Consider the following 26054-nt stretch of genomic DNA (forward strand, 5'->3'; position numbering starts at 1 on the left):
AATTGATATGCTTCAAATGAATCAATAGTAGTCATGATCAATAAACTAGATTTTCCATGTTTGATAACATTCAAGTTGTATGAAAAGTTGAACAGTAAAATAAATGCAATAAAATTTCTCTAAAAATAAAAGGCTCTCACTTTTTCTTAGAAGGTTTTGTAAAATCGATATCCCAAACAAGAAGCTGTTGGCCACCACTGACAATCCTTAATTTATCCTTGGATTGTGTTACTGCCAAACTATAGATATCTTGAACATCACCAGTCAATGTACATATATATAAGAATTCTGGAAGCTTCCAAACTGAAAAATTTCATCCCTTTATTAAATAAGGCTATATATATTTTAAAAAATTACATTAATAGCAATAAACTAAAGTAATTGAAATTTCCCAGAAAAGGAATTGAAAAAATACACTTGCTTACCATTGATTCCTCCCATATCTGAAGATGAATCAAAAAATGTACTAAATAAAACATTCTCTTTAACTATTACAGCTTCACAAATACCATCAAATTCCACTTGATTAAGGTACATTTGCATATGTCCTGCAAAAAAAAAAAAAAAAAAAAAAAAAAAAAAAAAAAAAAAATAATTGTAATTCTATGCAATAATTCTTCAAATTAATAATAATATAGTGCCACTGTATTCAACTCACTTTTTATATCACATTCAAATTTCCAGGAATCAAAACAAATATACACTATTCTATATATATATATTTTCATCGTTGCTGCTTATAAAACTAAGATTGGCAAAAAGCTGATATTTCAGTGCCAGAATATCCTACTTGTACCTAACAAAGCGTTTAGTAGTTCATCCATTTAACAAGTTGTGGACCATGGTTTATCATTCAGGTATGCAGTGCTTCAATAAAATGGGCTTGAATGAAATTTTCCATCCCCTGGTCCCTGTGAGATACTGTTCTCAGAGTCCTTTATCTCCATTAAATTCAAAGGGGCAGAATTTCCTTGAGATTAATATAAAACAATCATCTAGAGCAGGGGTTCTCAACCGGTGGTATGTGTACCACTAGTGGTACGCAAGAGAAAAATAATTAATATGCAAAGAAGCAAAGTATTCTTTACTACTAAATTCAGAAATTAAAACCCCAAAATCCTTATTGAGTTTGAGCTTTGGTCAAGAGTGGTGGTGGTGGTAGTTGTACTTTGTAGTGGGGGTACCAAAGGCTTTCAAATTTCGTTTAGATGGTACGCATTAGTCAAAAGGTTGAGAACCGCTGCTCTAGAGATGGGTTGACAACCTTGTATCTATGGTGTGCCAAACCAATCTGCCAATATAATTCAGGGTACTGCCCAGTAGGAAATATTTGAAATAATTTGATTTATGCAGCAATGCATGCAGACTTGGGGAATACAGAACAAGAATCCAGATTTAGAGTTTTATTATATATTAATTACGCATCATTTATACATATTTATTAACATAAAAATTAACAACATAAAATATAACTATTCCTTAAACATAGATAAAAAAATTTAAATTGTACATATATTACATATTATGTATCTTTTAAACATATTTATTAAAATAAAAAAATCTGATTTGTGTACCACATGACTTCCTTGTACATAACGTAAAATTATATGCATTTTCTCCTGGATTTCATTTAAACTTATTTCCTTGAATTTCATTAGAGATCTATTTCTCATTCAGTTAATTCAGTTCTCAATTTGTGACAAGGCAAAAACAAATAAAACCTCATAAAAATTTTTTTTTTAATTAAAAAAGTAGAAAAACAGAAAACAAAAACACAGTTAAAGCAATTTAAAGAACAACTTTTATAATTAAAATTAGAGTTTCTATGCAAAAACAAGCAATTGGGCCATCAGGATAGACAGCAGATTTTTCAGTGCACAAAACTGAAAGTTCACTTTTGGTCTCACTAGCTAACAAAACACTGAAGGAGTAAAAACTGACTTAATTTGTTGTGGAAGTCAATATATGGGATAATTTAATAACTTAAATGTTAATTCCAGAATGAATAAAAGAAGATGTTATATTTGTTGTTGCGAAGCTTAGTTTCTCTAGACTGGCAAAAAATCCACTATTCTGCTAAGTTTCAAATGTAAACAAATATGGTTGGTATGGTAAACAAAAATTAGGCTTAGCCACACTTAAACAACTTTTAAATTGTTGATAATTGTACAACTATAACATGCAAAATAAGAGCAACATAATTCAAACACTTTTAAAGCAAAAAAATGCACAATTTACAAACATATAAAAATAAAAACACTGAGCTCATGGAAGCGAGTAACAGAGTGGAGGTGCACAATTACATCCTGTAGCAGTACTATATACAAAATTTCAATGTTCTGAGGCTACTTGTTTTTCGGGTTATGCGAGATACGAGCGAACGTATGTACAGACGCGACAAAGAACTCTATTTATAATCCATTTTAAATCAGTTTTATAATTTTTTTTGGGAGAAAGAGTCCTTTATTCTGTCCATACTTACAGATGTCATGCAAAAATATCGTTAAATTGCATTCAATAGCGGTCAAAATGGATGTTTTCTTTGAAATATGGTACCCAGAATTTTTCATGATTACCATACTTCCTTTACTTCGTACAAGGAAGTAAAAATAAATGGCATAAAATATAAGTATTCCTTCAATACAGTTAAATAAAAAATTAAAATTTTAATGCAAACCATGTCCTCGTACTGCTCTATTTAATATCGCAATATCAGGGGTATAATTTGCGACTTTCAATTTGACACATTATTCTGAATGTTCTGTTGTTAAACAAGTTCTTTGTGGACTTAAAATATTTTTCACATGAGAAAAGATTTGTTCACATAGATATGTGAAACCAAAAGCATGAAACCAAAACAGCAATTTTCTTCAAACAATTAAATCTCTCTGGCATTGATATTTAGCAATTTAAAATTGCAATCAATTTATAGTTAAGAGTTATCTTCCAGACTTTTTTGTAATTCCATAAATTTTGCTTTCCAAAATTCTGAAGATGTTAGTTCAATAAGTTCCATTTCGAAATTATCAAGTTCCACACATTTAAAAATTGACAAATCTGATGGGATTATTAACAGGTCTATTAAATATGGTTTAATTAGGAAGGAAAATACAGGCATACAAGCTGTTAAGCCTTTGCAGCTTTTGGAAAATTCCTCCTAAGTGCCTCAACTTAGGTTTGAGTTCATTTTTGTCTAACGTGATGTATTTACAAATGCTTTACATTTGGGAAGTATTTATAGGTATAAGTATTCATGTCATGGGAAAATATATTTAATTTTGTAGCAAAGCCTTTCCAATATTCGAAAAGTGCAAGCACTATTTGGCCTTTTTCTTGCAATCCTCAGTTCATTCAAATGTTTGGTTACATCAGAGATATATTTAGTTATATCAGACAGACAGAAATATCAATTTGCATACCCATCCTTTATCATTCAATCCAGGAAAAAATTAATTCTTCTCATTAAGAAAAACTGCAGATGTATCAAGGAAGCACAAAGACAGAAAATGGAGACACTGAAAATGCTTTTCTAGAATGTTTTCAAGATATAAACCGAAAAAGTGTTTTTATTTGCACAGCCTTTATTTTATTTTTTTCCCCCATGAATTAGCTAAATACTACGGGAGAATTTTGTATCAACTGACAGATGGCTCACAGTTTGGAGAAATCAAGTATGTTCAACAGAAAATGTATGGTAAAAAGGAAGAGGCTGATCATCACGCAATTGATAACTGAATAAAAGACATTTTATTTACTTATGTTTACTTATGGTAAGTGAATACAAGCCACACAAAATTTATAATGCAGATGAAACTGAACTGCAACTGAACTGAAACTGAAACAGAACACTACCAGAACATACATTAATATTTAAAAGTGAAACAGCAGCTGGTTTAAGAAACTGAAAGAGTTACTGTATTATTAATATGCAATATACAGCAAACTGAAAAATGAAATTACTAATTACATAATGGTGTAGCACACAAATCTTTAATCTCTTTCTGGAAAAGATAAGTGCTTCTTCCTGCAAATACAACTTCTAACATTCAGCCTTTTAAATTAGGTAATATAAAAGCTTTCAAATGCCATTACAGAAAAGATGCTCAGAAAACTTAGAGTTGAATTTTGTGAAAATGCACTTCGAAGAAGATAGGTAAGTTAATATTGCTACTAAAGGCCATGCATATTGTAGTCAATTCAGGGGATTAATCTTTTAAAATCAGTTAAAAACTGTTTTTAGCTTTTATGTAAAAAATCCTTAGAGAAATTACAAGCTATAGCTAATGTCTGAGACATCATTGAGGGAAGTTGTGAATTTTTATAACATGCATCAATTCATAAAATATGCATAAAAACTGACAATGAAAGTGTTAAAAGATCTGAAGAAACTGCCAGCGAAATATAGAAAAAAGTGATGATATGCCAGAATCAATCGAATCTACTGCATTATCTGAAATGCCATGATTCATTTTTTTAATGTTCTTCAAAAGTCCTTTACTTATTAAAAAGAATGATCAGTCAACAATATACTGCTCGTCTTGCTCAATAACTTTTTGCTTTCTTTTAAAGTGCTTCGTAATTACTCATTCACAAAAGAACCTAGCTTTATCAGTGAAAAGTTGAATATGATGCTGATTTACAGCTTCATCTGAATCAAATGTTATACCACAAAAGAAATTTTGAAGAGAGAGAAACAAGTGGAAGTTGAAAAACAGAGTTGTTGATCAGGTGAGTATGATACGCGTGGCAACACTTTTCATCTAAACTCCAATAATTTTTATCAATGATCAAACTTGTGTAAGTCTTGTTTCCAAGCTCCTACCAACAAAATCAGTTTAAATGTGTGCTGTCATCAACAGGAAAGTGTGAACAAGCCCATCTTCTAGAATTCATTAATGGTAAAGAAACTGCATTCCACCCCAAAACGGGAGACCTCTCACAAGTTTGATCACCTGACAAAAATTAATGCAGTTTGGATGAAAAGAATTAATTCAGACGAGGCCATAAATCAGCACCTTATTCAACTTTTTGCCGATAATGATAGTTTCTTTTGTGAATGAGTAATTATGAAGCACATTAAAAGAAAGCAAAAAGTTACCAAACAAAATGGACAATATACTACTGACTGATCATTGTTCTTTATATAAATAAGGATCTTTTAAGAACATAAAATAAAATGCATCACAGGTTTTCAGACAACAAAATAGAAAAGCATTACAGATACAAAGAAAACCTCTTGAACTGACAGGTCCTGATCAAAAAAACTACCAGCAGTTTTACAAAATTGCAAATACAATAACAAAAACTGTTGTTGAACAATATGGAACACATGCAGATAGAACAGTTATTTGTAAGCGAGAAAATTTCATCAAGAATGTAATTGTAAAAATTAATTTATAAAAAATAGAAAATGAATTTAAAAATTGCATAAATAGTGTTGCGTGCGTATGAAATGAATTATGAAATGAATGCACAAGTCCGATGAAAAATGAACAAAAATTTATTATTATCACAACAAAAATGCTTAAATTTTCTCAAATTATCATGCAGTATTACAATATCTCACAGTAGTTATCTTTTAACTACTCAAATGTCCAATAGAATGTAATTCAAAACAGCTAAAGAATGCTAATCCGCGAATTCACTACAATCAACAAGAGCAGTTTTCTAAACAACAACAAACTAAGCAACTACTACAAACTGAGATGTTTTCCTCCTTTTATAAGATTTTAAAATCACGCGCTAGAATTTTCCAGTACTTTCTCGAAATCAAAAAGAGATATTTATTTATTTAATGCACGCGCTCTTGTATTTTCAATTTTCTGGCTTAGCTTTCTTTTAATATTCGTCACGCGCTGCACTGCGCGAGAAATAAAACCATTTAATTTATAATTGAACTAACATTACTTTTTAAATACCAAATTCGTAACAATATTTTAGTTATAGCATTAATTTTTAACTATTATTTTACAATAAATTATTGAATTAGTTGTCAGTTATCATTTTACTCGAAAAATTTTAAAAAGCCCATGTCACAATTTATAATATATAGATTTCCACTTATTAAACTCAGCCACTTAATAAACTCAAATATGTTTGAAATGGAAGTGGTTTAAAATCAGCAGTGCATACTGTATATTATATATTCATGCTATTAACTCCATTAATATATTTAGTTAGAAAATAAAGATTCTTGTATACCCATAGCATTTTTTATAACAATTTTTCATTTTTTTCCATACAATTTAAATATCTTAATTAACTAAATGTTCCTGTTTACATCCTTCAATAACACAAAACTCACAGCTGTAAAATAAAATACACCTAAATTTTAAACTTCTGCATTAAAATTTCGGAATTACTTCAGTCACCTGTTTAACTTTTCCATGTCTTTTTCATTCAAAATGCTGCACAAAGGAGATAATATCTTTTTTTACCCTCTACTATCAGGAGTTCACTCAAATCATTTGCTAAAGTTCCTTCTATATTACAGTAAAAAAGTCCAAATCTCTGAAACCACTTTTTTATTAATATTATTTAACAATTTTTTTTCAAAATGGGAGGAAAAATTATTATACTCGAAGAGTAATGTTTTGCTTCAGCATATGCTTAATGCTTGACACATGAGCAGCAGACTTTTTTTTTTCATAATAAAGCATACAGAATGTTCCTATTCTTAACTTAATTTCAACACTACATAACAGCCCCATATTGAAGAAACACAATTATTTATTAGCATAAATGAATATGATCAATAATTTGACTCCACAGCCACCTTTTTACTTGTACATATCTTAAACCAAATATTCTATCAAAGCTCATCACTGATCTTACACCTACTGAATAACTCATTCCTAATGACAAAATGGCTAAGCATTTTTTATTATCTTTTGCTTTCACCATCATGTGACAATGAACTAATGGCAACTTGAGAAATGACTCCCACAGTGATTCTAATTCAATTATTTTTTTAAATTAAGTTACTGACTACAGTCAAAAGTCGTTAATCCGGACTCGTCGGGACTTCGGCGATTCCGGATTATAGATCATCAGTTTAAATCTGGTAAAATGGCATGCAGAAATTATAAAATTAAAAATATGAAACCGTAATTTACGAAATAAAGAACAATTATGATTTAAAGGGTATCAAAATTTACAAAAAAAAAAAAAAAGCTTAATATTTATTTGTTTACTTTATTAAACATTTCTTTCAATGTAAGTTGTTTAAGTTGCTTCATTTTTTATGTTATAATACATTCTCTTTAATTCTATAAACAATCATAATTTCTTGTTCAGTTACAAAGTTCCGCTGTTCAAGTGATATAATTGCTGTGTCGAGAATACCGACTAATTTGTCAATCGAAATTTTTTCGTTTTCAATAACCTCTGTCACTTTCTTCGCTATCGGAAGCGAATTATACTGACGAGGCATTTGATTTAAATCATATCAAAGACGAGATGAAATACTACATTGAGTAATCAATTATAAGCCAAATAAAATAAAAACATCTGCCCTTAAGATAAGGATAGTGCTGACAGATCAACTTCCAATTCAATGCACAAATTGTTAAAGATAAACAAAGTTTAGATAAACAAACGTTAAAGTTTAGATAAACTTTATCCATTTTTTGCAGCAATTCCACTTTTTGTTTAATGGACTCCGAAAGATACTTTTGCTTTGTATATCCTTTACATATTAGTAAATATATATCGGAAATTCTATTTGACATAATCGAAAGTTCAAGCTTACTTTTATAAAACTGCTCTAAGAGTCTGCAAAAAATAATAATCCGGATCCAATTCGAGGATTAAGGAACAACGCAATCTGCAACATTAACTGAAATAGATAATTAGATAATTTTAGCTTAGCTTATCCTGTCCGTTATACATTAAACGCGCATTCGTAAACGTATTTTGCGCACGCGCACACGCAAATTAGCAACAGTAAAGGTCTTACGCGCAACACGCGTCAACGCGACGCATGCGCAGAAAGTTTGTAGCTTTGAGGTCCGGATTATGGGTGTCCGAATTAACGACTTTTGACTGTATCAAACAGTATGGTAACATTTTATGTTACCATTATGCTTGGCAATGATTACATACTATAACTAATTGTGCTACAAAGTGTTGAGTACATCCGAGTAGAATATTGCAAGCACCAGGGATCCTGTACATTACACACTATCACCACTGAATGAAAATTTTAATTTGCAAATTATGAAATGTTAATCGTTAACAAAAAGAAATTTCTTTCAATATGAAAAAATAAATAAATTTCAAAATGATACTCATACACCAAAAAATTATATTTAGTGCTGTTTGAATTAAGAATAATTAATTTGTTATTCAGATAAACTGTAAGTTTATGTGAGAATTTACTTACTTAGGATAAGTCTTAAGCACACGTGGAAAATAGGTGCACATATAATAAATAACTAAAATAATATGTAATTGAGGCTTAACTTTCTTAGCACACAATAAAAGGACAAAATTTAAAGGAAAAACATATCTTTAATTGCCAATCTCATGACACATCGGCAGTTATGTATGGCAGATGCTAGCTACGCATTATGCTGTGCTAAAACAAGACATTACTGAGTCTGAGAAATTTTGGTTGCTACCCTTTGAAAAACTTACAGGAATTGTAACCATTTGTCTCCAAGATGAAGTGTGCGTAAGCACTTTTAATTTTCAAAAGCTGAATTCTATTTCAAAAGTTAATTAAAATAAAAGTATACTACCTGCAGATGATTTCATGACTCACAAACTTCAAGTTAGCAAGAAAATATCATTCATTTACTCTCAAAGAAGTCTTTACATATATTTGCATCATGGTCTCAACACATTGCTCTGGAACATGTTTCACATAAGTTGCATGTTGTTTGTTCTACATAAACTGCACACATTTTTCTTTTTTTACTGTCAGATTGTCCAAACGGTTGAATGTCCAAATCTAATTTCAACAGTTCCCTTATAACTGATCTCGTTGATTGAGGCAAAGTTGGAATGTTGTAACACATTTTCATTCATGGGGCAAGAAAATCTTCATTTGGCTTTATAGCAAACCTTTTCCTCAGTTATGCTTTTTATGGATTTTTGAGCCATATTATGCACATATGTAACATGTGCATTCATTAAACTGATATTTATCATGCCATAAAATTTACAAAGAGGCCATCGATGAGTTTTTCTACTACATGACATATTGTTGCACATCTGATCCAATGTAGTAGGACCTCTTTTGTGGTTGAGTCTTTTGATGCTTTAATAAACTGAATTGCAAAATGCCATCCTTAAGTGTCTTGATTTAGGAGCAGATGATTACTTTGAATTATCTTTACCACTCAGCTGAATTTTACTGGAGTAAATGACAGATTTGTCATGACTCAAAAAAATTCGAAATTTTTCAGGTTTTTTAGCATTTTTTTTTTTTAGCTTCATATTTCATGTTTTAATCTTTCTGGGTTTGTTTTTCAAGCATTGTTTCTTCTTATGAAATGACACTTCCTCTCTTTCATCTTTGTCGCTATCTGTGAATTCGTGATTTTCAACTTCAACAAAACCATCATTCTCTTGCTTCGTCCCCCGAAATAGAATTTTCTTCATCATTCTCAGATAGCCTCAGAGGTCTACCACAAAAATTTTCTCCATGTGATAACACTTTGATATCTTCAAGGCAACACAGAATTAAACCTAAGCTGAATTCTGAAATGCAAATTTTACAGCTAACCATTTGTCTGTGAGACGAATATTGTTCTAAAAATGCTATGTGCAAAAATATTTCAGTAAGAAAGAATGCCCTTATCTGTAATAGCCAAAGTCATATAAAAGTACAGAGTCGCACATTCAATTTCCTGTTTCAGGGAAGGCAGGGCAATCCAGGGTTTCATCCAGGACACCAGTGGGTTTTATGTTTAATATAGCAAATTACAGTGCTCCTAACTTTTAATTTGATCCAGCTTGCCCCCTCAGCTTCCTAGGCTATTACCATTACAGAAAAAGTTTGAATTGCACATGTATTTAATATAAAGTAGCCTTTTTTAAATCTATGCTAAATTATCTGAACAGTGAAAAGGCCATTCAAGATTTTTGTTAATGTTTTATCATAAAATCTGCTATGTGAAGCATTGCAGAGTCACAAGACAATGTATTTGCGGATATTGTAAAAAATTATTGGCATAATTTATGGCCAGCTACTATATTTCATGGTGGTGATGGTAGCCACAAATTTGAAGGTTTTCAAATATTGCAAACAAAAGACTAAATTTTCCAATTAACGGGTGAGTGAGTGAGTGATTATGGCACAAAAACCAGAGATGATTATGACACGCCGAACACAAGATGGGATGATTACAATTAATGACTTTTAAAATTCAATAAATAAAAACAAGTAGATAAATGTACCAAATCCAGAGGATGAAGTCATATAGACACAAGTTAAAAGCACACATTAAAATTCAAGACACAGTCTTCAAAATAAATTACATTAGGTAATAAAAGCCAGTCTCTTTTAAATAATAAAATAAATTACAATTGACCTCTCTTCCGATTAAACGGTCGAGAGGTAAGTCACAGCTATTAAAATATTTCTGGCGAAGACTATTAAAACATGGACACTCAATTAAAATATGACGAACAGATAAACAAACATTTCAATTAAAACAAACAGGCTCATTTTCAGCTTTGAGAAGATAGTTATGTGTGACTCTAGTGTGACCAATTCTGAGACGAGTCAAAAGAACGTCCTCCTTACGATTTCCAGCAAAATCCCAATGCTCAATTCTAGGCTTGACGTTTCTCAACTTGTTGTGATGCTGAACATCCCAAATTTGCTGCCATTTTTTTCGGACCTTTCCCTTGATGACACAGCAGATATCTCTAAAAGGGATAAGGCGACTGGACGGTTCAATAGCAGATTTGGCTGCGATGTCTGCAAGCTCATTTCCCTTTATTCCAGCATGTCCAGGAACCCAGCAGTACAGGACTTCATATCCTCGAATCGTTAAATTTATATGAATTTTGAGAACATCCACTACCACAGGATTCTGAGTGTTGGGAAAAGCTTCCAAGGATTTAAGAGCACTATACGAGTCTGTATAAACTATGAACTTTCTGTGGCAGAGCTTTGAGATGTACAAAAGACCATAATATATTGCAGTTAGTTCAGATGTTATGACTGAGCAAGCATGGTGCAGGCTTCTGCCCTCAATGTAATCTTCAAATACAAAAGCCATCCCGACATGATCATTTGACCATCTGTGTATATCGGATAATAACTGGCTATATCTGTGCCTGTGCTCAGCGAAGAGTTGTCTGTAAACGATCTCGTTAGTGTTTGCCTTCACGTGATGTTTGAAAACATCAAGGAGCTGAATCCGAGAATTTTCCCAAGGTGGAATTTCAAAATTCTGTACTGCTTGGGAGTGCATATCAGAGAGGGAAAGTTCCTCAATGACCGGGCGAACTCTTAAAGGAAAAGTAGGAACACAGGATGGACGTGTTTCAAATAATGTGTCACACTCATTATCAAGTAAGCACAGCTTATTGGGATGTTCAGGTTGGGATAAAATATTAAAATATTGCAAAAGGGACAATTGCTCACGCCTCAGATAAAGTGATGGTTCGTTAGAGTCAACATATAGGCTCTGTACAGGAAAAGTCCTGAAAGCTCCTGAACAAATCCGCAAACCTTGATGGTGAACAGGATCCAGTTTTAACAAAACAGATGAGCAAGCAGATCCATAAACAACTGAGCCATAGTCCAGTCTAGAGCGGATAAGCACTCTGTAAATGCGAAGCATGGAGCAACGCTCTGCACCCCAGGAGGTGTTCGCCAACACTTTTAAAATATTTAGTGTTTTTAGACACTTCTTTCTCAGGTTTAAAACATGAGAAAGGAAAGTCAATTTTCGGTCGAACGTCACTTCTAAAAATTTTACTTTGGGCGCAACTGGAATAATTGTACCATTCAGATATAACTCAGGTTCAAGATGGAGACCACGCTTCCTACAAAAGTGCACGCACACAGTTTTCTGTTTCGAAAATGTTAATCCTTGTTTGTCTGACCATTCTTCGATCTTATTCAGAGCCATCTGCAGTTGCCTCTCTACGTATCTCACGTCTGCCCCTCGACAGCTAATCTGCAGATGATCAACATATAGAGATCCCCAGATGGTGGGAGGCAGTTCTTTTAATACAGAGTTTATTTTTAAATTAAACAGGGTTACACTAAACACACAGCCTTGAGGCACACCCTCTTCCTGTTCAAAAACATCTGACAAAACAGAGCCAATTCTTACTTGAAAAGTTCTAGCGTTCAAGAAATTCTGAATGAAAATTGGTAGGTTGCCGCGCAAGCCACTCTCGTGAAGATCCTGAAGTATACCGTATCTCCATGCCTTATCGTAAGCTTTCTCAATGTCAAAGAATATTGAGAAAAGGTGACTTCTTCTGACAAAGGCTTTTCGAATAGATGTCTCTAAAAGAAGCATATTATCTACAGTCATTCTTCCCTTTCGAAAACCCCTTTGATAAGGCGATATAATATTATTATTTTCCAAGAAGTAGACTAGGCGCCTGTTTACCATCTTTTCAAACAGTTTGCAAACACAACTGTAAGGGCAATTGGCCGATAGTTCGAGGGATTCCTCTGGTTTTTCCCTGGCTTAACAATGGGAATTACAACAGCTCTCCTCCATGCACTGGGAAAAGTACGCTCCTTCCATACTCTATTGTAAAGTGTTAGAAGGGCAGTCAGCGACTTATAGGACAGATGCTTTAGCATTTCATAATACACGCCATCCAGACCCGAACAAGACTTATGTGTCTGCAATAGAGCTCTCCTTGATTCAAGCATAGTAAAGTCTCTATTGTAATGCTCAGATTTGGAAGAGTTGAATGCGATGGGATTTATTTCTGAATGCTGCTTTATAGACAGAAATGCAGGTGAATAGTTTCTGCTGGAAGAAACGGCAGCAAATGTCTCACCAATAGTATTTGCAATTTCTTCTATGGAGCTAATCACTCGGCAATCTTTTTCCAGAAAGGAAAGTTAGTGGTCTTTATATATTCCGCATGCTTTTCGAACTCTTTCCCAAACCCGCTTACTAGTCGTAGAGGATGTTATTGAGGACACATATGTAATCCAGGAATCCCTCTGGCTCTGCCTTCTTACTTTTCGTGCATTTGCTTTGGCTCTTTTAAATGCTATGAGGTTTCGCAGAGTAGGATATCTACGAAAATTTCCCCATGCTTTTTTTTGTTTCTTCAGTGCTTCATGACAGTCGCGATTCCACCATGGTTTGGTATATATTAGTATTTTTCCTGACGTTCTAGGAATAGAAAATACAGCTGCCGCAATAATAGTATTAGTAACAGCTTCAACAGCAGCATTGATATGCGCATCTTCTACCATTTCATCTGTCAGCTCTGCAACAGAAGAGAAAAGTTCCCAGTCTGCCCTGTCCAGTATAAACCGAGAGAGTCTCGACATGGGGTTTGCTCGTCTTCATACAAGAGACACAAAAATGGGATAATGATCGCTGTTGTACAGATCATTTCCGACACTAAAGGTGCAAAATGGCAACAGAGATGGTGAACAGATGGCAAGATCGAGAGCGTGGAATGTCCTTGAAGGCTCATGAAAGTAAGTATCCTGCCCATTATTCAGGAGACAAAGGCTATGATCTTCGATCATCTGCTCTATTTGTCTTCCTCGGGAATTTGTATCTTTACTACCCCAGAGCGGACTATGGCCGTTAAAATCTCCTATTATGATAAAAGGCTCAGGCAGCTGCTCTATTAGATTATTTAAATCTTGCTGATAAATGTGCTCATTTGGAGGCAAATACAAAGAAACAAATGAAACAACAATATCAAAATTTATTTGAGTAGCAACAACTTGGAGGGATGTCGTCAAAGAAAGAACATTTGAGGGATAATCCAGTGAGGAGAGGAGACCTACACCTCCACTGGCGCGTTCACCTGCAAGGTTTCCTTCCTGACGAAAGAAAACCTCCGAAGTTTCGCCTGTTGTTCTGGTTTTAGATTTGTTTCCTGTATTGCGAAGCATACAGGATGATACACATTATTATAGATTTGATGTCTAGCAAATTTTGGTGAAAACTGCGACAGTTCCATGACACGAGTGTGGCCATTATGAATGGTTTTTGTTTTTCCTGTGCTGTTCTTTTGTTTTTCGTGGAAGTAGATGCCTGGGAACTTCTAGACCCTCTTCCACTTCCATAAAGTCTGAATCCGCAGATTCAGAAATCATCTCATTAAGAGAGCTATTGCTGCGACTTCTATTTTTATTTGATATTTTTTGTGTGGCAGTTTTAGGCTTACTTTGAATAACTGTTTCTTTTTTTTTGTACTACATGGGTTGCATTTTCTTTTTTCTTGTTGGATGTAGATGGTTGGGTTTTATTTGGTAGGGTCTGTGTGCCTATTGATGTTTGGGTGGCAACTGTACGAGATGATTTAACAGCACTGGCGTATGATGTATTTGATCGAAGCTGTGTGCTCTAGACTAGTCTTCTGGCTTCGGCTTAAGAGATGTTCCTAGTAACTTTTGTAGTCTGGATTTCTTTTTCCGATTTCCATTTTGGGCACAAGCGAGAAAATGCTGGGTGGTCACCCTTGCAATTTATACACAAAGGCGCAGCGGTACAATTATCAGAATCGTGGCCAATCTGTGAGCATCGGGCGCATGTGAGGCTGCCACAACAAGACGTCTTAGAATGGCCGAAACGCTGGCATTGGAAACATCGCATAGGGTTTGGAATATAAGGTCTTACAGAAATATTTAGATATCCGGCCTTAATATTCTTAGGCAGATCAGGCGTGTTGAAGGTAAGGATCACGTGTTTTGTGTCTATCAACTTACCTTCTTTATGCATCTTGATCCGCCTTACACCGCAGACATTTTGTTCAGATAGCTCAGAAGCGATCTCTTCTTCAGAAACATACAGAAGGTCGAATTCTGAGATTACACCACAATAATAGTTCAGTGACTTATGTGGTGTTACAGTGACATTTGCTTGCCCAAGTTTAGTTATCTGAAGTAAAGAAGCAGACTGGGTGGCTGAGGTTGTATCAATAAGCAAGTCTCCGGAGCGGAGATGCTTTATATTTCTCGGCTCACCAATACAAGACTGGATGTATTTGTTTATTATGAAAGGCGACATCTTATGCATTTCGCCAGAAGGACTAGAGATGACTAGGAAACGGGGACTATTGTTATGATTTTTTTCATTTGTATCTGTATGTAATTTTTTTGCAGTAGACTTTTCAGAACTAGGTTGAGTGACTGGTTTAGCAGTAGACGTTTCAGAAATAGGTTGAATGACTGGTTTAGCAGTAGATGTTTCAGAACTAGGTTGAGTGACTGGTTTAGCAGTAGATTTTCAGAACTAGGTTGAGTGACTGGAGTGACTTGAGTAACTGGAGTGACCTCGAAATCTTTAATTAAATATATATGTGAAGAAGCCATATTGAAGAGAAGAAAGATTCGGGTCCGACGGCCCCGCCCACCACGGAGCCCAACAAGGGAACACAGATTCCTGTGTTAGGGCTAGCCGGACCTATACGCAAACTGAAGCCCCACAGTCGGCTTTCCCGAAAGCAGGTACTCCCGAGAGCTTGACCCCAAGCCACTGACACAAGGACTAGTGACCAGCCGATTGACACCCGTGAGGACAACTAAGGTGCCTCCCGTTTAGCTGAAGCAGAGGCCAAAGTAGTGTGTTGGGGACAGTACCTTGCCCCTCAACTACCAAGACCTTCCTTTCCAGCGAAACGGGTCTCCACGCACGGCAAACACGTGGGCAGTTTCCTTGCCACTCGAAAGCTAGAGACAAGAGCTGCTCCAGTCACTCGTGACGAGTCCCAAACTCCGTAGAGAGAAACCACAAGGGAGAAGTGAAGAGAAAAAGTTCCAGCCAAGAGGAGAGGAGACAGAAAAGAGGATAGACCACTGGGGCTCCAGGATCGTGACACCCGTCTCACCAGAAGATGATCCCCTGAAGGTCTTGGGTACCTTGGGATTGCCACACCCGTACTCGCAAAAGTGAGCCCCCTGAGGGGTCCAATTAATGGTATTTATGGACAAATGATAGTAAACAAAGATGGTATAACAGAATTTTTCCATTGCAATGACAATGCCAAAGTTGTCAATCAACAAACGAACTGCAAAATCTGTAGAATCCAGAAAATATTGCTACTGATGATGAAAAAATGGAAATTATGTTGGCGAGAACGAAAAAATTTTGGCTGACAGTTTAGCAAGAATTCCCAATAGAGCCATTGTGGAACTTTGTTACTGAACAATTATGTGGTACAGTCAAAAGTCGTTAATCCGGACTCGTCAGGACTTTGGCGATTCCGGATTATCGATTTTTCCAGATTATAGATCATCAGTTTAAATCTGGTAAGATGGCATGCAGAAATTACAAAATTAAAAATATGAAACCGTAATTTATGAAATAAAGAACAATTATGATCTAAAAGATATCAAAATTTACAAAAAGAAAAAGCTTAATATCTATTTGTTTACTTTATTAAACATTTCTTTCAATGTAAGTTGTTTAAGTTGCTTCGTTTCATGTGATAATACTTTCTCTTTAATTCTATAAACAGACATAATTTCTTCTTCAGTTACAAAATTCCGCTGTTGAAGTCCTATAATTGCTGTGTCGAGAATACCGACTAATTTGTCAATCGAAATTTTTTCATTTTCAATAACCTCTGTGTCGTAACTAAATAATAACTATCGGTCATAACTATCGGAAGCGAATTATAATGAAGAGGAATTTGATTTAAATCATATCAAAGACGGAGTACATCGAGATGAAATACTACATTTAGTAAGGAATTATAAGCCAAATAAAATAAAAACATCTGCCCTGAAGATAAGGATAGTGCTGACAGATCAACTTCCAATTCATTGCGTGCGGTGGCGTTTCCCTCCCCCCCCCCGGCCACAGAGCAGCGTGAAATTTATAAACAGATTTTGGAATGGCTAGACAAACAAAGGATATGCCTTCATTCATTTTTTGCAGCAATTTCACTTTTTGATCAATGGACTTCGAAACATACTTTCGCTTTATAGATCCTTTACATATTAGTAAATATATATCGGAAATTCTATTTGACATAATCGAAAGTTCAAGCTTACTTTTATAAAATTGCTCTAACAGTCTGCAAAAAATAATAAGCCGGATCCAATTAGAAGATTAAGGAACAACGCAATCTGCAACATCAACCAAAATAGATAATTAGATAATTTTAGCTTAGCTTATACTGTCCATTATACATTAAATGCGCGTGCACACACGCATATTCACATCCGTAAAGGGCTTACGTCCTATGCATCAACATGACGCATGCGCAGAAAGTTTGTAGCTTTTAGGTCCGGATTATGGGTGCCTGAATTAATGACTTTTGACTGTATAAAATTTAAGTATTAGCACAAAAAACAAAGCAACTTCAACAACTTACATTGAAAACATGTTTAATAAAGCAAACATATAAATACTCATTTTTTTGTTTGTTATGTAAATTTTAATTCTCTTAAGGTCATAATTGCTTCATTATTTCATAAACAACTATTTCATATTTTTATTTTTATAATTTCTGCATGGCATCTTAGATTTAAAATGATAATCTAAAATCCAGAATCGTCGTAACAAGTCCAGTTCTTGGAATTTCTATTGAAGTGAAATTAAGTGACAAGTGGGATTAAACAAGTGAAATTAAAGATGATTTTTCATTTAAAAATAAATAACACTGAATCTGAACGAGAATCGCTTGAATTGAAGATATCAGTCTGCAACATAAATTTTAGTAATCTTCAGCTTTTGCTAGAAAGCTATATCATATTAGCAAGCTATATCATTAACTTAAACTAAATTTCAAAAATTTACATTTTTCAGATACATTGAATTAATATTACTATGAAATTAAGAACATCTATGTTATAGCAAAGATGCAAGAGATATTTCATAACTTCTGGAAATAGAATAAAATATATGATAATTACTGTGTTTTGACTCACCCATTCTCCAATCCAACACCTTTAAAGTATTTGAATTATCTCCGAGATAAATTGTGTCACCACTGATATCTAAGGTTTTCCACTGCGAAGGTTTGAATCTTTCATCTGAAGAAGGCTCTTTGCGTCTTCTGATATAAAGTGGCTGAATTTCTTTTTCGTCAAATAGCCAGACTCTAACAGTACCATCACCAGAACAAGTATGTATGTAGGGCTCCTCAACCTAAGTTATCAAATAGGGAAAAAAAGAAGAAAAATATTTACCTTTAAAAAGCACACTATTCAACAAACATAATTACATTTTTAAATTGATTATCATCTCAATTAAAACAACATTTTTTCATAGATTAATACGGTTTTACTGTTACCAAAGTTTTTATGGAGTTTTAATAGTTATTTTATGGTTTTGAAGCCAGCGTGCATGACCAAACATACAGTCGTACAGTTGTTATTCGTGTTGTGCAGTAGCTTCTAAACATTTCAAGTGATTGCACATACCTTGAATATATTCCTCTACAGTATTTAATTCACACACCTAAAATTAAAGTATAATATCTAAAATTTAAACTACAGTATAAACAAATATAAAGAATAACAACATAAATAACTACATAACAAAACATAAAGACACATAATAACAAAGGTCATAAAGAAATTCAATATTTTGAAAATAGGTAAGCAAATAAAACTTTTAAAAAGGCTAAATGTATAAAAAGTTCTAAATTTACATATTAATAGTTAATATGCTCAATTTTATAATTTAAATTCTTTAATGGCATATTAAAAATTATCTATGAATAAAATAATAACCTAAAATTAATATTGACTAAATCCAGATGCATTATTTTCCAAACTGTTTTATCAGGTGTCAATATGCTTAATGAAGTTATAATTTAAATCAAATTCATAACAAATAAGGAGGAAAATAACTAGACACATAAAAGTTAAAAAAAGTTAAAAGGTAATTGAGCTCACTTTTTCAAAATTTGACACTCGCATCTTTCCTCAAAGAAATGTTGTTCTACAGGTTTGTACACATTTCTGTATATAGAAATTAAGCACTTCTAATGACCACCAATGAAAAAAATTAAAGGCTATCAAGCAAATAGAAACTGAATAAACTATTATACAATTATCTACACCTGAACTTCACTTTTGTAATACCACTTTTGTAACTTCAATTCTGTAATTTGTAAGAATAAAATAAATATCTAAGTAGGATATATTATTATTAAGCATAATCTATTATTTAACTTAATTATGAAAGAAATTTTAAAATAAAATTAATTTCATATTTTTTTCAAATCATTAGCATTCAATTATACAAACTTATATATTTTAAAAGTGTTATAAAAGTGCCACATATTTTAAAGAAGATTTGTGGCTTTTTATTTAAAATTTACTAACAGTTAGCTTTATACTGATTCTTTCTTATATACCTCATTTCATCATGTACTCACTCAGTCCAGAGGTATATGAAAATTTTATGTTAATAGGCATAAGTTAGATTGTGAAGTAAAAAACATAATCAGTATGACTCATAACAGTGTTGCCACCACATGCACTTCCTTAGTGAGCCACTGATTAGAATAAATGTGAAAGAATGAAATTGGTATGATTGGCAAAAGTTAGCTGACCCAATTAATGCCGTAGCTTTGTGTAGATTTGCTGAAGTTGTAACCTAGTTAAAAAGTACTAATAAGACACTGAAACTCCAAAGATGATAAATTGCTTTGTAATATTTAAGTCTCGTCAGCTGTAAGGAATAAAGTTTTATGTTAACTTCTACATTTCTGTGTTCCTTGAATTCACAATAAGGATTAAAGAAAGGAGATAGCCTCTAAGGGTGAGCAATTAGCTACAAATAATTAAATTACATAGTTAGTTACCCTTAGTCATAACAGATTTATATGGTTACATTTTTTCTCCTAAAAATATCAATTGAAAAAGCATTAAGAATATTTTACAGCAATTACATTTTTTGATTTTAATTCTAAAATCATATTAGTATAAATATACATTGAAAGCTACAAAAAACACTGTAGCAACAAAAACAACAAAATGCTTATGCATCTTTTTCATTTGAAAATTTTCCAGATATTTTAGCTAATTTACAACAATTTCCTTCACTTTAGCACCTTTTTTAAGTTTACTTGTTTTAACAAACAAATCAATGTTCCAACTAATCTGCTTTGTCTCCTAATTTTTATTTTTTCAAAAATGTATCCTTGAAGGATAATTTTCTCTTTATAAAATATCTTTCTTTCTCAATAAACTTCCTCTTCATTTTAGAACTTTCAGATTTAACTGAAGATTACTGTTATTCTAAGGAACTACTTGTTACAATATATAGAAGAAACTGCTGAGTTTATATCTGTAATATGACTAATCAGAATAAAAACAAAATGGTATAAGGTAAAGGCTGGTGCCAAGAGCCAACGTGGTAGAAATTTTAGAATTTAGTGCAGCACCGAGCAACAAAATTTTTTTAATTTAGGGCAGGCACTGAGGTATGTATGGTGCACTGAGACATATATGATTAATCTTTTAAAAAATTGTCGGTTTTCAATAGCTTTGCTTTCTTTAATTGCCTAGATTTATGATGCTTTATAAACACTTTAATTGCTTTATATAGTTTACTTACAAAGTTATGGTTTTATGAACTTCTTATTACCATAAACTGTATCCAAACAAACTGATAATGAATTATTGCCCTGTCTAAAATTAATAACTGAGACTTAAGAAAGGTGTAAAAAAACTTTTTATTGTAACTAAGGTAGGCACACCTGGTACTTACACACTCAGCCAGCATTTATGGCAAGATAACTTAATGACAGTCAATTGAAATTTAAATAACCTAGTAGTTAAGAACTAACAAATCAATTTAATGTGAAGTTGGCTCATGAAGTTAACTGGCATAGATATTCAGATATTAACAGCAAATAATGTAAAGGCAAGAAACTCAAGCTATTAGAACTGAGGAGAAAAGTAATATGCATGCACACAGGCAGAAACACTATTTGTCTTAGAATCTAAAAACCTCAGCTTAAATGCTCCAGTCTTAATTCGTATTCTAGTGAGGAAACGAAAGGGAGAAGTGAGAGTAAAGATCCAAAACATAAAAGAATTTAATGAAAAATAATAGTAAACCTTACAGTTTCAATGCTTATGTTCAGTGGGAAGATAAAAGTGCTAAGAGAAAGACTTCAGGGATCAAATTCAAATAATTTTGTTTTCACTGTTCTTCCAAAAATTTTCCAAAAGATAAGAAATTCATCACAAATTTCCTATCAAACACTTCCATCACATGTTAATACAATGAAGACAAATTTCGTCACATTTTTCAGGAAATTATAGGTCTCTAAATCTTGCTTTCTGACTTTCCAAGGAGCAAGATCTAAAATCTGAAAGAAAAAATTACCTCTACCAACACTGTATGAGTAAAAAGGCAGAAGATTTAAAAAAAAAAAAAAAAAGAAGTCGCCGTGTAAAGCGAATTTTAAAGAGAAAATTAATGTACATTTAAATATTCTGAAATTACACAGGGGGAAATTCTTACCATGAAAAAATACAAAAGATGATAAATGAAATTAACTTTTAAATAATATAGTAGCATTTTGGTTCTTTTTCCCCCCCTAAGAAGTGTTTCAGAACTGTGCTTTATAGCATTTATTAATTTTTCAGAATCAAAATATTCCTATCATCAAAATAAAAAGTAATGTCATTTCAATATATGGCAGCACAAAATAAAAATGTTTTATTTTAATGTTATTTATTAAATATAATTTTAATGTATTACCATTATTTTTATGATATTTATCAATGCTATTACATTCATAAGAAAACCCTCAAAATTCACAAATCAGAGAATAAAAAATTTTAGATATAAACTGGTCTTGAAATTGCCAGAAAGTTGATAAGTCACCAAGTTTAGCATCTCACAATAAAAGAACTTACACCCCCAAAAAAAGCAAAGTTGTTTTGAATGTAATATTTTATGAACTTTTCATTCACAAAAAAGAAATTATTTCAACTGAGGCAAAGCCTTGTGCCTAAAACTCGAGTATCCACCATTTATATTAAGTAGAAAGAAATTCAAACATTAACCCAACAAATACATATTTGTCAATGTATGGCCAAAAATATTCCTCCAAAATGTCAATTCACACTCATTGCAGTCGTAAAAAACAAACAGAAATATGACTTTTTGCCGATTTTGGCCAAAATAATGGACTTTTAAAGTACTTTTAAGGATTCTATGAACCCTGTTTTATAAATTAATAAAATGATTATGAAAATTATCCTCCAGAAAAGCACTAAGAATAGTGAAGATTACAAAGACGAAAACTGCAATAAAAAGCTATTCCCCTCCCCCCATATATTCTAGAAACAGCTCTTAATTTCCATTTCAAATTCTCAGTTAATTGAAAGTTTTTTCACCAATAACAAGAATTAATTTAAAGCAAATTATGACTTAATAACTACTGTCTATCAAATTGAGCCTTCATACTTTTCAGCAGTACCTGTTTCACCACTTTCACAATAAATTTCCAGATTTAAAACTATGTGAAAAAAATGTTATTGCTGTTGTTCAATGAATTACAATAAATAATTGAAAGTTATTCGCCTAAAGTGCCTTCATGGCAGAATTTCCAAGGGAAACTGACTAGTATTCACATTTATTACACTAATTATGAAAATTATGAAAACTTCCTTATTCAGCCCATTAACTGGGTGCATATTTTTTACAAGTGCTTATACCTGCTAGTGTTCAGCAATCTTATACACTTTGCCACTTATAATCTCTTCTTGAGTTCTACAGCCTACTACAAGCCAGGGCTGGCTCCCAAAATTTTCTCCCTCACCCCTATCTGGTACCACAGCTTCCCATTGGTTTACCCCTATCAATTTCAAATTCTTTCTACACTGTCCAACAGTCTAGTGGGGGGGGGGTCCTTCTTTTCATCTCTTTCACTCTATTTTTGAAAAAGTTATCTTTTTAGTAAGGAAATGTATCATCCAATCTATAAATATGGCCTAGCCATCTTATATGAGATGCCTTTACAATTTTGACGATATTAGGTTCATTATATTTCTTATAGATTTCATGGTTATAATATTTGCCACAATTCATTTTGCCTCACTGGTCTAAAAATCTTGCTTAAAATTTCTCTTTCAAATATCAGCAGTAGATCTTCCTCCGTCTTGTTAAGTGTCCAGTATTTGCTTCTATACAATCCATAGATCTTATTAAGTCTTATACAAACTTATTTTGGTTTTCATGCTCTAATTAATTTAAATTTCAGTTGATTTCTAAATCCACAAAAGCATCTGCTGGCCATCGATATCATCTTTTTAATTTCAATTTTAATGTCGCTGCAGCTTAAAATCATTGTACCTAGATATTTAAATTGTTGAACAGTCTCAAAAGTATAACTGTTGATCTTTAAAAGGGTTAGGTCCATGATTTTATTTGTTAGAATAATGTTTGAAGTCAAGGTTATTATACATGCTGTTGAAATTTTGGCAGAGATGCAGAAGCCAAACTGAAAAGGAATGGTTATTTCTAAATGTCATCTAAGTCTCTCAGTCATTGCAATAAAAGTCAATATAAAAAGAAGTATTATGAAATAATTCTTTAATGAAAGAATGTTAATTGTGCTTGTTATAGTGACATAATGCTTCATAACCTAAATTTTAATAAAATAACCTAATTTTGTTTTTTCGGTAGAAGGGGGGACTTTAATACATAATAATTATTTCCTACTCAGCTGAACTTAGAATTAAATTATATTTATATGTTCCTTATGCTTAAAAAATATGAGAAATCCTATATTATGAATTTTAATATTATGGAACATATATTATGCATTTTAATACTTGAAATCTGGGAAGTACACATTTGATTTTTAATCTTAAATTATAGTTAATTAAATAACAGTTTGATACATAATTTTAAATACAGAAATTATAACTACAGTGAAATATATTTCCCATCATTGACAACTTTCTATACTTTAAAATTATCCAGTTACAGAACATAATAACTTACATTTTATTAATAATGACCAAAATCTGTACTTTCAATCAAAACATTAAAAACTATCAAAACTGCCAAGTCCATATTTTTGACAGAAAACAGTAATCAGTGGAGTGTGACTAATACATCTGCAAATCAAAATAACTCCTTCTTCTTCATTTAAATATCCAGAGTTATTTTTCAGTTTATTTTCACTGCTTTACACATATTGAGCTACTTTATATATGTAATGTTTTCAGTTATTCCAACACATCGTGGGCGAATGGTGAGGCTATTCCATTACACGTTGTGGCAGATGGTTGACGAAGCTGGGATGATTGAATCACGGAGAAAAATGACAACTCAGGACTTTTCACTTTTAACAGCAAGCATATCTTTATTTTAATTTATAGCAGATGACTTTTTCCAGATGAAGTTAATCAAATAACTTATTCAGTAATTGAACTATTAGATACGACTGACTTTAAACTTTAATACATCACAACGTTCTAACAAAGAAAGAGGAGCATAGCGGAAGCGTTAGCAGGACGAAGGCGAGAAGGCATCTGTCTAGGAGAACTTATGACGCAGCATTTATATGAAAGGTTATGTAACAGAGTAGCTTCTAGAAAAATGTAGAAAAACTTATGACGCAGCATTTATGTGAAAGGTTATGTAACAGGCGCGAATGTTCTAGCAGGTACTGGGTTAGGGGACGATCCTGAATTGCAGAAAAGTAATTAAAGGTTGCTGGTTCGCAAAGAGCAAAGCCATCGTGGTTTTTTTTTTTTTTTTATATATATATATATATATATATATTTTACATCTTTAGCATAGATGATACACTAATATGACCAAATTGTATATGGGCCTTTTCAAGTAATTTTGTACGTAGAGACATGGGTATCACAATTTTGTACAATCCCTGTTTTTTAATAGTTAAGACATCATTCATTTTCCTATACTTAGTATTACAAACATTATCTAAATTTTGATATTCTTTTATTTCTTCTAATGATAATAAATTAACTTGCAATCTTAAATGTTGACACATAGGATTTCTAGAGAGCATGTCAGCTTCAACATTAGTAGATCCTTTTTTATATTTTATATCAAAATCATACATAGATAATTTTAAAGACCACCTAAGTAGACAACCAGTAGGGTGTTTTATATTTTTAAGCCAAACTAAAGCAGCATGATCAGTATGTACAGTAAAATGGTTACCATGTAAATAATAATAAAATTTATCAATTGCATCAATAATAGATAAACATTCCATCTCAGTAATGGCATAATTTTGTTCATAAGATCTTAATTTTCTAGAATGAAAAGCAATTGGATGTAAACTACCATCAGGATGTTCTTGTTTTAAAACAGCACCAACAGCTTCTTTGGACGCATCAACAAATACATGACAGGGATATTTAGGATTAAACAAAGTTAAAATAGGTCTAGAAATCAATGCATCTTTTAATTTTTGAAAAGCTTTTTGACATTCATCAGTCCAATTATAAGGAGTATCTTTCTTAGGTAAATTTGTTAATGGGGCTCTAATTTTAGCATAATTTTGAATAAATTTATGATAAACATTAATACTTCCTAAAAATCTTTGTAATTCTTTGATATTTTTAGGGGGTTGCAATTTCTTAATAACTTCTATATTTGCATTACTGGGCTGGTATTTACCTGCTTGAATTTCATATCCTAGAAAATTTATTTTTCTTTAGCAAAATTACATTTAGATTGTTTTAATTTTATATTCTCTTTCTCACATATGTCAAATATTATTTTAAGATGATTTAAATGTTCATCAAAATTTGGAGAGAACACTATAATATCATCAAAATAATTTAAAGCAAATTGAATCTGATATTTGTTTAAAATTTGTCTAAGAGCTCGTTGGAAAACAGCTGGGGAATTTTTCCAACCAAAAGGTAATCTAGTAAACTCATACAGTCCAAAATTTGTAGTGAATGCCAA

At 32.4% G+C, this 26054-nt stretch overlaps 1 protein-coding gene across 3 annotated transcripts in view; it reads right to left on the reverse strand.

Annotated features, from left to right (window-relative positions):
• LOC118186139 (uncharacterized) overlaps positions 1–26054 on the reverse strand; it is a 104206-nt gene that overhangs the window by 29718 nt on the left and 48434 nt on the right. For all 3 annotated transcript variants that reach the window (XM_085818599.1, XM_085818596.1, XM_085818598.1), the window contains 3 exons: positions 18056–18275; positions 426–548; positions 141–303 (listed from right to left, as the gene is read on the reverse strand). In XM_085818599.1, coding sequence (XP_085674725.1) covers positions 141–303; positions 426–548; positions 18056–18275 — 506 coding nt within the window. The remainder of the gene's footprint in view (positions 1–140; positions 304–425; positions 549–18055; positions 18276–26054) is intronic.

This window comes from Stegodyphus dumicola, chromosome 6 (assembly GCF_044657685.1).
Source record: "Stegodyphus dumicola isolate Sdum_Otavi_A_Nest chromosome 6, ASM4465768v1".
NCBI classification, from domain to species: domain Eukaryota; kingdom Metazoa; phylum Arthropoda; class Arachnida; order Araneae; family Eresidae; genus Stegodyphus; species Stegodyphus dumicola.